Source organism: Schistocerca nitens, chromosome 4 (assembly GCF_023898315.1).
Source record: "Schistocerca nitens isolate TAMUIC-IGC-003100 chromosome 4, iqSchNite1.1, whole genome shotgun sequence".
NCBI lineage: Eukaryota > Metazoa > Arthropoda > Insecta > Orthoptera > Acrididae > Schistocerca > Schistocerca nitens.
This window is the reverse complement of record NC_064617.1, coordinates 486,690,069-486,705,598: the sequence shown is the minus strand read 5'-3', so window position 1 is coordinate 486,705,598 and position 15,530 is coordinate 486,690,069. Positions and strand designations below refer to the sequence as shown.

Genomic DNA, 15,530 nt, shown 5'->3' with positions numbered 1-15,530 from the left:
TAAATTGTTAAGTTTAAGTTCACAACCCTGTTCCCCTACTTTCATGAAATTTCGAAGATACACACTTAATAAATACAAAATTTGTTTGTTTCATATATATGTTTATTTGCATTGTCTTCGGTACTTAGTATTTCTCTTTTATATGATATGCAGCAAAACAGTCTCCAAGATGCAGCGCAACTCCACAAGACTTGCACATTAAGTTTGTTGTTCTCCTTTTTTTGTTTTTGGAACATACATGGCAGTTTCTTCGTTTTTGTTTATCCGTTTCGGAAATAAGTATTAGTTGGTGTTGCTTTATGTGAGCGGACAGTCTGTCAACTGGATCATGATGAGACGTACGCAATGTAGTGGCAACCTCAAAGCTTTGCTCAGAAGCAGGTGCATGGTCTGAAGCAGGTGCATGGTCTTTTATCCACGAATCAGACACTTTCAATAAAAAATCGTGAAATCGGAGACTCTTGTGTTCTGTATTGAAATGTTGCCATGTATGGAATGCATTAAATAATGCGCAATTAAATAGGTACATGCAAACCTTTTTTGACCATTTTATGGTTTTTCTGTACATAGGGTAATAACTCAAATATTGGTCTGCCCGGTCCACTCCTTTCATGTGTTTGTTGTAGTCTAACACACTTTCAGGTTTTTTTATTGTGTAATTGGTTTTTCTACATTTTCTTTGAGTGTCAGTCAAAGTAGCATTATGTATTGTAGAGATCATTTGTATCGTTTTAGTTTTCGAAGCTCTCATTACCTGTGCGAGTACTTCACCTTTCCGTTGATGACAAGCTTCTAACACACTGACTTTTGCGTGCTTTAATTTTTCCGGAAATCCTCTATTTTGCCGCATCGTACCACAAACTCGAATTTTCTTTTCAAGTAACTTCTCTGCAAGTTCTATACTGTTATAATAATTTTCCATGTAGAGGTGAAGCCACTTTCCATAAGAAGGTGCCAATAGCTCCATCACTGTTTGTGCTAAAGACTGTCCAGTGCCTGAAGATATCTTGAATGAGGAAATGGATCCCGTACTCGAATCACACAGCATCCAAATGAGTATGCCATATTTCGTAATTTTCGATGGATTGTAAACATTAAAATTTAACCGTCCATGCCACGGTATCATTCCTTCATCAATTGAGATGTTTTGACTTAGATTAAAAGTTTGTTTAAACTTTTGGAAAAATAATCAATTACGAATTTCACTTTGAAAAGCCAGTCTGCATTATCCGGTTTACTGTTGTTGTTGGAAAAATGTAAAAATGATAATATTTGTCTGAATCGGTTGTGGGTCATCGTTTTGCGAAATATCGGTGTGTCTATCAATGGATTCGTTGACCAATAATCATCGATCTTTTCTTTTTTCACAATTCCCATAAGGATAGCAAGCCCAAACCATTTTCTAAGTTCGGATCCAGTAACATCGACAAATTTGGCATTTTTGTTATCCAGTTTCCTTCTATTGCAATTCTGACTGCAGTACTTGTTGGTTTCGTTACTAATATATTCAAATAGATCGTTCCCAATATATAATTCTACGATATCCTCGACACTCTGTAAATCTTTGGAAAATATGTTTGGACCAGGAGATCCTTCAAATTTATTATTGATCCTCGGTAAATCAAAGTCTGACCACTGTGCACTGTCTTCTTCATCTGATTCACCCGAATTTTTAGTTGGCAACCGTAGCGTTCGCCAAATTCTTCTTGGATGTATTTCACTATCTTCCGATGATTCTGCTTCACTTTCTTTTTCTTTATATCCAATGTCTTCTTTCCAATCAGCCAAGTCGTCTGGAACGTCAGACAAGATTTCCGCGCATTCATCGTAATTAATCTTATCGCCTCTTTCCTCTGCCATGATGAAAGGTCACAAGTACTTATAAAAGCAAAAAACTTGTTGACGTGTGTAACTTTTTACCTAAACGAAACACCAACAGAATGGAAAAGATACTAAAGTGCTGTCTCCGGCCACCGCGCGATACTATGCTCACGACACCACTGTGGTGTCACCGGCCACTGAGCGATACTATGCAGTATGCACACGACATCACTGTGGTGTCGCCGGCCGTTGACCGCTATTTCGCACACGACACCACTGGGGTGCCGCCGGAGGACATAGTGTTAAACTACATAACTGGAGGAATTTCATCGTGCTCAAAAGCCATTCCCCATTGCAGCATGCAGAGCCCTACTCGTGACCTTCACTGTCGTATGCATAACTAACACAAAAAACCCAACCATAAACAGCATACTACACTAATAATTCCCTACCAGAAAATGAGTCTATTGTCCGTAACTGCCAACACAAAAAATACTCTTTAACAAACTGCCACAAACTCTTGAAATATTACTATCACAAGAAGCAATCAAGGTCACCAGTATCACTGACAATAGTCACAAACAGTTTAACAGTCCACACAAGAGCTTGCAACCACATATCCCAACATGCCCTCTGTAAACACAATCCAATTCCAATATACTGTATCACCATGAGATCACACAACATAAAACAATTACTTCATGGTCAAAGCATATCAGTGCCACTGAATGCTCAAGTTGACCCCAGCCAGTGTCATGTGGTGACATTCTATTCAGGTCAGTGGAAGCATCCGATTGCACATGTCTGCTTTTAACTGGGACATAATGGTGTCTTGGTGTGCGACGTGACTACGGTGCGGCATTTTTGAGTTGGTTATGTTTGAAGAGGGGCAGCAGCCTTTTCAGTAGTTGCAGGGGCAGCAGTCTGGATGATTGACTGATCTGGCCTTGTAACACTAACCAAAACAGCCTTGCTGTGCTGGTACTGCGAACGGTTGAAAGCAAGGGGAAACTACAGCCGTAATTTTTCCCGAGGGCATGCAGCTTTACTGTATGGTTAATGAAGATGGCGTCCTCTTGGGTAAAATATTCCAGAGGTAAAATAGTCCCCCATTCGGATCTCCGGGCGGGGACAACTCAAGAGGACGTTGTTATCAGGAGAAAGAAAACTGGTGTTCTACGGATTGGAGAGTGGAATGTTAGATCCCTTAATCGGGCAGGTAGGTTGGAAAATTTAAAAAGGGAAATGGATAAGTTAAAGTTAGATATAGTGGGAATTAGTGAAGTTCGGTGGCAGGAGGAACAAGACTTTTGGTCAGGCGAATACAGGGTTATAAATACAAAGTCAAATTGGGGTAATGCAGGAGTAGGTTCAATAATGAATAAAAAAATAGGAATGCAGGTAAGCTACTACAAACAGCATAGTGAACGCATTATTGTGGCCAAGATAGACACGAAGCCCATGCCTACTACAGTAGTACAAGTTTATATTGCAACTAGCTCTGCAGATGACGAAGAAATTGAAGAAAAGTATGAAGAAATAAAATAAATTATTCAGATAATGAAGGGAGACGAAAATTTAATAGTCATGGGTGACTGGAATTCGGTAAAAGGAAAAGGGAGAGAAGGAAACGTAGTAGGTGAATATGGATTGGGACTAAGAAATGAAAGAGGAAGCCACCTGGTAGAATTTTGCACAGAGCACAACTTAATCATAGCTAACACTTGGTTCAAGAATCATAAAAGAAGGTTGTATACATGGAAGAAGCCTGGAGATACTGACAGATTTCAGATAGCTTATATAATGGTAAGACAGAGATTTAGAAACCAGGTTTTAAATTGTAAGACATTTCCAGAGGCAGATGTGGACTGACCACAATCTATTGGTTATGAACTGTAGATTAAAACTGAAGAAACTGCAAAAAAGTGGGAATTTAAGGAGATGGGACCTGGATAAACTGACTAAACCAGAGATTGTACAGAGTTTCAGGGAGAGAGTAACGGAACAAATGGCAGGAATGGGCGAAAGAAATACAGTAGAAGAGCAATGGGTAGCTTTGTGGGACGAAGTAGTGAAGGCAGCAGAGGATCAAGTAGGTAAAAAGACGAGGGCTAGTAGAAAACAGAAGAAATATTGCATTTAATTGATGAAAGGAGAAAATATAAAAATGCAATAAATGAAGCAGGCAAAACGGAATACAAATGTCTCAAAAATGAGATCGACAGGAAGTGCAAAATGGCTAAGCAGGGTTGGCTAGAGGATAAATGTAAGGATGTAGAGGCTTATCTCACTAGGCATAAGATAGATACTGCCTACAGGAAAATTAAAGAGAGCTATGGAGAAAAGAGAACCACTTGTATGAATATCAAGAGCTCAGATGGAAACCCAGTTCTAAGCAAAGAAGGGAAAGCAGAAAGGTGGAAGGAGTATATAGAGGGTCTATACAAGGGCGATGTACTTGAGGACAATATTATGGAAATGGAAGAGGAGGTAGATGAGGATGAAATGGGAGATATGATACTGCGTGAAGAGTTTGACAGAGCACTGAAAGACCTGAGTCGAAACAAGGCCCCTGGAGTAGACAACATTCCATTAGAACTACTGACAACCTTGGGAGAGCCAGTCCTGACAAACCTCTACCATCTGGTGAGCAAGATGTATGAGACAGGCGAAATACACCCAGACTTCAAGAAGAATATAATAATCCCAATCCCAAAGAAAGCAGGTGTTGACAGATGTGAAAATTACCGAACTATCAGTTTAATAAGTCACAGCTGCAAAATACTAACGCGAATTCTTTACAGACGAATGGAAAAACTGATAGAAGCCGACCTCGGGGAAGATCAGTTTGGATTCCGTAGAAATGTTGGAACACGTGAGGCAATACTGACCCTACGACTTATCTTAGAAGAAAGATTAAGGAAAGGCAAACCTACGTTTCTAGCATTTGTAGACTTAGAGAAAGCTTTTGACAATGTTGATTGGAATACTCTCTTTCAAATTCTGAAGGTGGCAGGGATAAAATACAGAGAGCGAAAGGCTATTCACAATTTCTACAGAATGCAGATGGCAGTTATAAGAGTCGAGGGGTATGAAAGGGAAGCAGTGGTTGGGAAGGGAGTGAGACAGGGTTGTAGCCTATCCCCGATGTTATTCAATCTGTATATTGAGCAAGCAATAAAGGAAACAAAAGAAAAGTTCGGAGTAGGTATTAAAATCCATGGAGAAGAAATAAAAACTTTGAGGTTCGCCGATGACATTGTAATTCTGTCGGAGACAGCAAAGGACCTGGAAGAACAGCTGAACGGAATGGACAGTGTCTTGAGAGGAGGATATAAGATGAACATCAACAATAGCAAAATGAGGATACTGGAATGTAGCTGAATAAATCGGGTGATTCTGAGTGAATTGGATTAGGAAATGAGACGCTTAAAGTAGTAAATGAGTTTTGCTATTTGGGGAGCAAAATAACTGATGATGGTCAAAGTAGAGAGGATATAAAATGTAGACTGGCAATGGCAAGCAAAGCATTTCTGAAGTAGAGAAATTTGTTAACATCAAGTATATATTTAAATGTCAGGAAGTCGTTTCTGAAAGTATTTGTATGGAGTGCAGCCATGCATGGAAGTGAAACATGGACGATAAATAGTTAAGACAAGAAGAGAATAGAAGCTTTTGAAATGTGGTGCTACAGAAAAATGCTGAAGATTAGTTGGCTATATCACATAACTAATGAGGAGGTGTTGAATAGGATTGGGGAGAAGAGAAGTTTGTGGCACAACTTGACTAGAAGAAGTGATCGGTTGGTAGGACATGTTCTGAGGCATTAAGGGATCACCAATTTAGTATTGGAGGACAGCGTGGAGGGTAAAAATCGTAGAGGGAGACCAAGAGATGAATACACCAAGCAGATTCAGAAGGATGTAGGTTGCAGTAGGTACTGGGAGATGAAGAAGCTTGCACAGGATAGAGTAGCATGGAGAACTGCATCAAACCAGTCTCAGGACTGAAGACCACAACAACATGTTTGAATGTGTTGTGTTTTTGTATTTGATAATGTGCTCTGGTTGTGGACATGCTGCATTTAATGTGTGGCATCAGGTTCATTACAGTTTTGGTAGCCACCATACTAACAACATGGTTTCGAGTTTAGGAAGTTGGTGCAGAACAGGGGTTGTGAGAAGATTTTCATTGAGTTATACTTTTTCTTTTTGTTAAGTGATTAGTTTGGTGTTTGCTGTGCAGCAAGAAGTCTAACTTTTTATGGCTTTTTTGTTACATATGGATACACAGTAAAGTTCATGAGTTAATCATTACATTCGGAGATGGGCGGTGATATGGTCCGACATATAATTTCTGCAGATGTTCGGTCTTACTGCTGAATATGTGAGGTGTTACACTTGTGACAACATGAGGTCGACAAGAGTTCTGGCGGCTCAAACTAGGGACACACATGTGGTGTTATCGGCTTTGTGGGTTGTACTTTATGGTAGGTTGGTTGTGTTTTAACTGATGTATTGAATAAGGGGTATTTAGGTTTTTGAGTTGTTGGGGCTTTGGTTCCACTTTTCGGAGTTGTGGGTGTTGGTTTTTTGGTACTCATAGGTGCAGTTCAGCTATACAGCTCAAAGGAAATGTCTGATTCTTGTGGTGGTGTTGGTGTAGTGGAAAGTTGCAATTTAAATTTTTTGTCTATCATTTGTTTTGGGATGGTGCGGTGTTATTTTATTGTTGTATTGTTAGCTTGTCCCCACACTAAACTCCAAATTTTCCGTGGTTGTCCTGTTAGTTTCATTTTACTTTTGTAGTGATAAGTTTTTGTGCCTTTTTTTATTATTGTTGGCACATGTATGTAGTGACATCATTGTCGTCATTTCGTATGCTGCTTGCATAATACTGATGATGTCATGGGTCAAAGCAGATGGGTACACTCTGATGCTTCTGTAATGTTAAATTCCAATAAATAAAGTAGTAGTCAGCTTCACCGTTAAGGACTGATTATGGTAGATGTTCTTATTTTTAATGTTGTGCATATGAGAAAAATAATAATAAGCAAGCCCTAAGTAACAAGTAATTGTATTTGCGGTCATGTAGCAGAAGACAATTCAGATTTACATTTACCAAGGAAACATAAAATAAAAATTCAAAACAGAATTTTCCATCAGCAATTAAAATTGTGTAATAAACTGTTGGAGGATACAGAAGAAAGATCAGAATCAAGGGCAATCAAGATGTATCTCTTAGATAACACACAGAATATAATTAAGTATCCATCAGAAATCTAGGTGTTAACACGGAAGTAACAATTAAAATACCCTTATCATACAATATGTGCCCACACTGTACCACTTTTTACAAGAAAATATACATCCAAAACATGTTATGCATTACAGTAATGTCTCACCATCTTATGCTCAGTATCTTATTCATCATGGAGGGATGCCGACACAGTTTTTCAGAGAAGTTGAAGCGAAAATATGGAGATTGAACAGAGGAGTAATAGCACGGTCTTGGTCCTGAAATCATCAGCAAGTGTGTATGGTGTGAACAGTAGTAAGTGTAGAAAGACATGAACAGTGTGCCATTATTTTTCATGTTTTTTGCTTAAATTGCAAGTACGTAGAAACAAAAGAGCATTGTATAATCTAATGAGCTACAACACAGCCGTTAAGATACTTGCATCAAATTTTGGGGAACTAAGGTTCATGCACTGTCCAGTCATCAGGATTTGGTTTTCCCATGCTTTTCTTAAAAAACTTCAGGCAAATCCTTGAATGGTGGTGTTTTTCTGTGTATCTATCTCATAAATCCTATACCACTGTATAAACAATTTCTGGATGAATGATGTAGTCTACTGTGCTAAATGTCTAATTAAAACTGAACCAAGTCAATCGGTGGAACTTGAAAGCAGGGTAGCACATCCATTCACCTATTCACTTCCATGTCACTAGATCCCATTACAAATGATAACTTAAGTACTCATCAGAAACTGCAAAACAATTACAATTAAAGAAATGTAAACTATTTGCACTTACTTGGGCCAAATTTAACATAGTAAAATTGACTTCAGTGCAACACTGACACCTATCAAAGAACAGCAACTGTCAACATTCCCTTACAACTGATGCCTATTACAATGAGTAATGCTGTTTTTGATTTGCAGTGCTAGGACGTATCTAATCAATGTGGGTAGCACAGTGTTTTCTATTTTATTTTACACCAATAGGATCAGCAATTTCTTTCTTTCTGTTCGATAGCATGTTGCTGAATATCTTTACCTCAACACACCCCCAACACAAAATAAGGAGGCAGTATCTACATGAAAATTATTATTTTGTCTTGTACTGGCTATTATTGGCAGGGTCATTCCACGTCAAATCATCCAGGAATTTTAGGAAATGACACCCATCCATCATCACACAAATCCTTGAAATTTTGGGTAGTGATATATTTACATTTCCAAAATATAAATGTTGCAGGTCAACTACTTTTTCACTTACGATAAAAAGAAGTTGTATAGATTCAGGAATTCAGGCTTGCATAGATGAGCTCCTTTATAATTTAAAAATGCAATAGTTCCTACAGTTTTTGCAGTGGAAGCTTGAATTTTTTTTTAGCGGAAGAGGACAGTTTATATTTTTATAGTCTTGCTTCTTGTAGTGAATATCCATCATCTACATCTCAGAAAAAATTGTAAATAATTTCTTTTAAACAAAATCCATAAACGGACACTACAATTTTTTAAGGTATTGCTCCCTCATAGATACCTTTGAAAAATTTACAATATTTTTATAAATATTCATTACATCACATAAAAAGAATCAGTTTGTAGAAATAATGGGAAGTGTGAAAAACAACATTACTGTAAAAGAAATATTGAAGTTGCTAATTTATGACTACCATGTCACCACTAAATTGCTGAACTTGGCTACACTGTAGTTCCCTACAAACAAATCATATCTGGGAACACTGTATTTTTGTCATTACATGTATTGTATCATCCAGTTCCTTTGTTTTAAGTTATGTGTTCACTGAGCACGCAGTTCTGAGCTCTTGTACTTAGTTGTACCCAGAGTCAATTATTGGTTAAAAATTCAGTAGTTTCAGTTTTTAACTATTCATTCAACAACAAAAGTGTCCCCTAATGTTACAATAATAATGTGATTGTAATGAAAGAATGGGATAGAACGGTTTTTCATTATTTAATTACTTTTTAGGTTACACCAATCATCTTTTTATTTACGACAAATATTGGTTTTATGAGTGAAGCAGCAGTACAAGTAGGCAGTGTTTTCTTGGACAGCATCTGCAAGATATATGTGATAATGCCCTGACTTGTGTGAATGAACTGACTAGTGAAGAACAACAGTCATTCATACTGTGATTTAATGATTGATTTACAGACAGGTACATGCACAGAGTCCCTATACATAAGAAAGTTTGCTGCGATTCCTCTAGTACCATAACCGATCTGTTTCATCTGGTTTGCGTGAAATTAGTTTAGAAAAGGCAAAGACCTTCAAAATGAGAGGCTTTAGCATTATTCCTGAGGAGAAAATGTGCTCAACCCATATCAAACTTACTAATAAAAACACGCAAGTGACAACTCATCACCAGACTATATAAATGACAGTAATGTGATGGTGTAGACTCCTGAAAAATCTGTGCTCAATACTAGCTTAGGAGTATCTCCTGCAAAGGTGCTTTCAGTTGCTCGGCATAGTCGGTATGGAGCAGCCAAACAAAAACTGGAATCAGCAGCTGGGGCTCTGAAAACTAAGATTTCACATACATATCAGGTTGACCTGGCTGCTGATGCAAGCAAGAGCTCTTTTAATGGAGAATGGTATTTTATCGATGGCTGAGCAGAAAAGAGGAAAGACACTGTCACATGATACAGTGCAAAAAGTAAAGAGTTTTTATTTAGATAACGAAAAGACAAGAATAATGCCTGGGAAAATAGATAGAGTGAGCACCAGCAAAAATACCTGTGAACAAAAGTGCCTTGTTTCAAGTAATTTAACTGAACTGTATTCTCTATATTAAAAAAAGTATCCTGAAGACAAAGTAGGAATCTCAAAATTTGCTACTCTTCAACCAAAACAGAGTATATTTGCAGGTTCTTCAGGAACACATACCGTATGTGTGTGTATTTACCACCAAAACGTTAAATTGCTTCTGAATTCCATATCCATTAAAGAAAAATACAAGGATCTAATGAAAATAATAACATGTGATACAAATAACCGAGCCTGTATGCTTTGTCTGTGTGAAAAATGCCCTACCAGTTCATTGCTTCAAACCCACTTAGAAAATGAAATAGAAGACTATGATCCTGATGAGATGGTTCACTCAGTCAATGGGTACCAACTGATAGAATGACTAAGTGTTCAAATAACTTCTCTATCAGAGAATTCTGTGACACACTAAGAAAACTGAAAAACTTACTCCACACTCCTTAATTTCTCAGTCACAATCTGATTATCTGAAAATGAAGAAGGAACAATGGCAGCTGCACTCTTCACACTGTCTGTGATGATCTAGAACACGATGTTGCCTTGGTGTACCAGACTCAGAAGACTGTATTGAATTTTTTTAAGTATTAACTCCCAGAAATTCATCTTGCGTATGTTGAATATTTCAGTGATGGTGGTATTGCACAATATAAAAATTGTAAGAATTTCAGAAACATCTGCTACCATGAACACAACTTCAACATAAAGTGCAGCTGGTCCTGTTTTGCTACCAGCCATGGCAAATCTCCCTGTCATGCTATTGGTGGCACTGTTAAAAAACATGTCACAAAACCAAGTTTGCAAGGAGTTATAATGATCAAATATTAACAGCTTCACAGGTATTTGAATTCCGTCACGAGAACCTGCAAGGCATTTCAGTTCTCTTTGTTTCAAAAGATGAAATGGTACAAGTCAGGCATTATCTTTCTCAGCACTTCACAAGTGCAAAAACAATTCCCAGAACACGATCTATGCATCACATTGTCCCAATATCGCCAAACAAAACTGGAGCAAATAGGCTGAGCTGTGATATGGATTTTAATATCATGCAGTATTTCTCAGATCCATTTCCGCCACTAATGCCAGAATGCACTGTGCAGCCAAACTGCTATGTTGAATGTGCATTCTTGATATTTGGGAATTGTTGAGAAGGTGAATTGTAAAGGGGATGGTCACAGCAAGTTTCACGCATCCTCATGGTCCATACTCATCCTTCTATTAGCCTGATAATGATTGTGACGTTTCTTTCTCTCATTCTGTGTGAAGTTGATATCGCCACAGCAACATGCCATACTAATTCTCTGAGCAAAGAGTCCTCAAAGTTGGTGGAAGAAAAGTGGTTCTCACACAAACAATATTATCTAAGCATTAAACTGTCTTGTCACAAGTATAGTTTCGAATCAATTTGAATGCAGATTGCAGCACCAGCATTTTGTGCAGTTTTGACAATATTGGGTTCTGCCAAGAAGCATGGGACTTCACTTCCCCAGTGCCATTCATTTCTCAATGTTTTTCAAAAGGGGGGGGGGGGGCGCAATTGTCCAAAATATGTTTTCTAATTTAACAATAAAATTAATTTACAAAAAATTAAGTGGACAATTCTAACATGTTTTCAGAAACTACATGTCCAAAAGGATATTCAGGGAAAAAGCAAGCTTACCACTTTTTGTTTAAAAATTGCAACCAATTTTCAAATATTTACAGCTGACTTTGAAGTAATGCATTGCATCACACTTTCAGCAATTACTACCAACAGAATACAGTACAGAACAAGATAATTGGTGTCATGGCTTGTATGACTGGACATGGGATGACCCGGCAGTACAGACACATGTAGTATAAATGTACTGGCAAGAGTGTCTAGAAATTCCAATATTTTTGAAGACAATTAGTTACAAGATGTGTTTAATCAATTTTACACAGTACTGCTTGATTTTGTTGAATCAGTCCTTTGTTCGATGCAACGACACAAAGTGAAAGTATGCAAAAGAAGATACAAAACTTTTCTTCAAGTCAAAACTACTTGTGATAATGTGCTTCTAGATACAAGTAGGTCATTCAGGGCTTCTTGGTCATTTTATACACATCTTGGGTCCATTTTGGTTTGTTACCCAGCTTAACACTGATAAACTTCACTGTGGTTTACTTCATGTAGGGCTGTTGTTGTTGTTGTTGTTGTTGTTGTATTCAGTCTTGAGACTGGTTTGATGCAGCTCTCCATGATACTCTATCCTGAGCAAGCTGCTTCACCTCCCAGTATGTACTGCAGCCTACATCCTTCTGAATCTGCTTAGTGTATTCATCTCTTGGTTTCCCTCTATGATTTTCAGCCTCCACGCTGCCTCCAATACTAAATTGGTGATCCCTTGATGCCTCAAAACATGTCCTACCAACTGGTCCCTTCTACTTGTCAAGATGTGCCACAAACTCCTCTTCTCCCCAATTCTATTCAATACCTCCTCATTACTTATGTGGTCTACCCATCTAACCTTCAGCATTCTCCTGTAGCACCATATTTCGAAATATTCTATTCTCTTCTTATCCAAACTATTTATTGTCCATGTTTCACTTCCATACATGGCTACACTCCATACAAATACTCTCTTGGAATTATTATATTCTTCTTGAAGTCTGAGGGTATTTCGCCTGTCTCATAAATTTTGCTCTCCAGACGGTAGAGTTTTGTCAGGACTGGCTCTCCCAAGAGAGTATTCCAGTCAAAATTGTCAAAAGCTTTCTCAAAGTTTACAATTGCTATAAACGTGGGTTTGCCTTTTCTTAATCTAGCTTCTAAGATAAGTAGTTCTAATGGAATGTTGTCGACTTAGGTCTTTCAGTGCTCTGTCAAACTCTTCACGAAGTATCATATCTCCCATTTCATCTACACCTACAGCCTCTTCCATTTCCATAATATTGTCCTCAAGTACATCGCCCTTGTATAAACCCTCTATATACTCCTTCCACCCATCTGCTTTCCCTTCTTTGCCTAGATCTGGCTTCCCACCTGAGCTTTTGATATTCATACAATTGGTTCCCTTTTCTCCAAAGTTCTCTTTAATTTTCCTGTAGGCAGTATCTATTTTACCCCTAGTGAGATAAGCCTCTACATCCTTACATTTGTCCTCTAGCCATCCCTGCTTAACCATTTTGCACTTTCTGCCGATCTCATTTTTGAGACATTTGTATTACTTTTTGCCTCCTTCATTCACTGCATTTTTATTTTTCTACTTTCATCAATTAAATGCAGTATTTCTTCTGTCACCCAAGGATTTCTACTAGCTCATCTTTTTACCTACTTGATCCTCTGCTGCCTTCACTACTTCATCCCTCAAAGCTACCCATTCTTCTTCTACTGTATTTCTTTCCCCATTCTTGCCAATTGTTCCTTTATGCTCTCCCTGAAACTCTGTACAACCCCTGGTTTAGTCAGTTTATCCAGGTCCCATCTCCTTAAATTCCCACTTTTTTGCAGTTTCTTCAGTTTTAATCTGCAGTTCATAACCAATAGATTGTGGTCAGAGTCCACATCTGCCCCTAGAAATGTCTTACAATTTAGAACCTGGTTCCTAAATCTCTGTCTTACCATTATATAATCTACCTGATACCTTCTAGTATCTCCAGGATTCTTCCATATATACAACCTCCTTTCATGATTCTTGAACCAAGTGTTAGCTATGATTAAGTTGTGCTCTGTGCAAAATTCTACCAGGCGGCTTCCTCTTTCATTTCTTAGCCCCAATCCATATTCACCTGCTATGTTTCCTTCTCTCCCTTTTCCTACTACCGAATTCCAGTCACCCATGACTATTAAATTTTCGTCTCCATTCAGTATCTGAATAATTTCTTTTATCTCATCATACATTTCTTCAGTTTCTTCATCATCATGTATGGCTATTAATGCCAATTCCTGATCAGTAACAACATATCACCTTTGTTTATTTCAAACTTTCTAGGATACAGACAAAATTAACTACACAAACATTGTTTTTGCCTTGTTTCACACTTTTATTGTTATTCCACAACCTAGGTTGAAAATGGGCTTACAACCCAAAACCTAGGTTGTGCAGTAATGTTAATCAGAAAATTGTGCAACAAGACCAAAACAGTGTGTGTTTAGTTAATTACAATGTTTAACCAAGAACCCACAGTTGATTAAATTAAAGAGACAAAATTTTTGTTTTTAACAACTCTGGGTTTGCTTAGCTGTCACAGGACTGCATCAGGTATATGGTTGACTTCGGACCAATGATTAGTATGACGAATTGAAAAATAATATTAAAAAACAATTCCTCTACATTAATTTCTTATCAACACATCTTGCATCTTATTATGTGTATCACAAAATTTACTAGTAAATGAACTCATCTGTAAAGTGAAGTGACTGGGATGCTACTTCAATATATAACGCATTCATTCATACACTTTGTTCCAAAAATCTTACCATGAAGGAGAGCCTTTATGGGTATGGAACAAGTCAACTTATATAGTTACAGACAAGTGCAAACAGTTCAGGCTTTCTGTTAAGTACATTAGCAACAAAGTATGATTAGTGCTGACTTGAGCCATTCTGAGAGAAACTTTCTTGGACTGTGTAAGAATAATTGATAGAGGCAATATTGATAATCAAAGATAATAAATTGTGGTTAGTTCATATATAATTGACTCAATGTAGCCTACGTAAAAATATCCATGTGTAGCTTCACTTACTTACAAAATCTCATGTAAATTGTCAATTACGGATTTTTTTTCAAGGTTAGAAATACACATGACAGAACAGTCTGGACAGAGTGCTACAAACCCTGCGTTGATCACATGAGGAGCAAACTATTAGCAATGAACTTAATTACAGCTGGTTGCACATCTTTGTACAGTTGAAGTGAGCACATTTTACTTTTAATTCGAAATTCGTTTCAATGCCAGGTTTATACCTATTTCATTGATCCTTGCGAACAAACAATACTTTGATACAGTATTTTGTAGGCATTTTGTTGAATGAACCAGTGAAAGTAACTTCACTTACCTCTAGTGATGGACCAAATCTTCTGTCTTTTTCAATCACCACGACCCTCTCCGGACCTCTGTTAATAATTGATCGCGTTATTCCTCCAGGACCTGGCCCAATCTCACACACATGACCATTCTTTATTCTTCCAGCGGCACGTACAATTTTATCAGTCAATCGCTGGTCCATTAAAAAATTCTGGGACAGTTGCCTTATTGCTCTTAGACGATACAGTCTCAATAAATCTCTTATGGTCGGTAGTGGAGGTAAACGATACAATTCCGTAGCAGTCTTAGGAAGGGAGCTTGAAATCACGGCAGTCATCTTTCAGTTTATGAACTTCCCTACAGATATTTCACATGCGATTAAACCCACTACCAGGATTTACAATGAATTACTGACTGATTTTCTTTGGCTCCTCAAAATCATCCAAAAAGGTTTCTTGCTTCACGGAATACATAGAATAAAAGTAGATTCCTGTTACTGCTGCACCAAGTATTCCAGCTGTAATAAGATTATTTCTTCTTGTCTTCTGCAGTTTTTTAACTCTTTCTAGATTTTGTTTTTCTATTAGTTTCATATATTCTGCCATTGACTTGGAAATAAATTCCTTGTTCTTGGGATCCTGCTTATTTTCCATAACTACGCACTGGAAGATATTTAACGATGCGTGTACCTCCGCTGTTGCGAAA

General features: G+C 37.7%; 1 protein-coding gene across 1 annotated transcript in view; it reads right to left on the bottom strand.

The window, feature by feature from the left end:
* LOC126252859 (mitochondrial dimethyladenosine transferase 1) overlaps positions 1–15,296 on the bottom strand; it is a 44,597-nt gene extending 29,301 nt beyond the window's left edge. The window contains exon 1 of the mRNA XM_049953812.1: positions 14,857–15,296. Coding sequence (XP_049809769.1) covers positions 14,857–15,162 — 306 coding nt within the window. The 5' untranslated portion in view covers positions 15,163–15,296. The remainder of the gene's footprint in view (positions 1–14,856) is intronic.
* Positions 15,297–15,530: the final 234 nt, after the last annotated feature.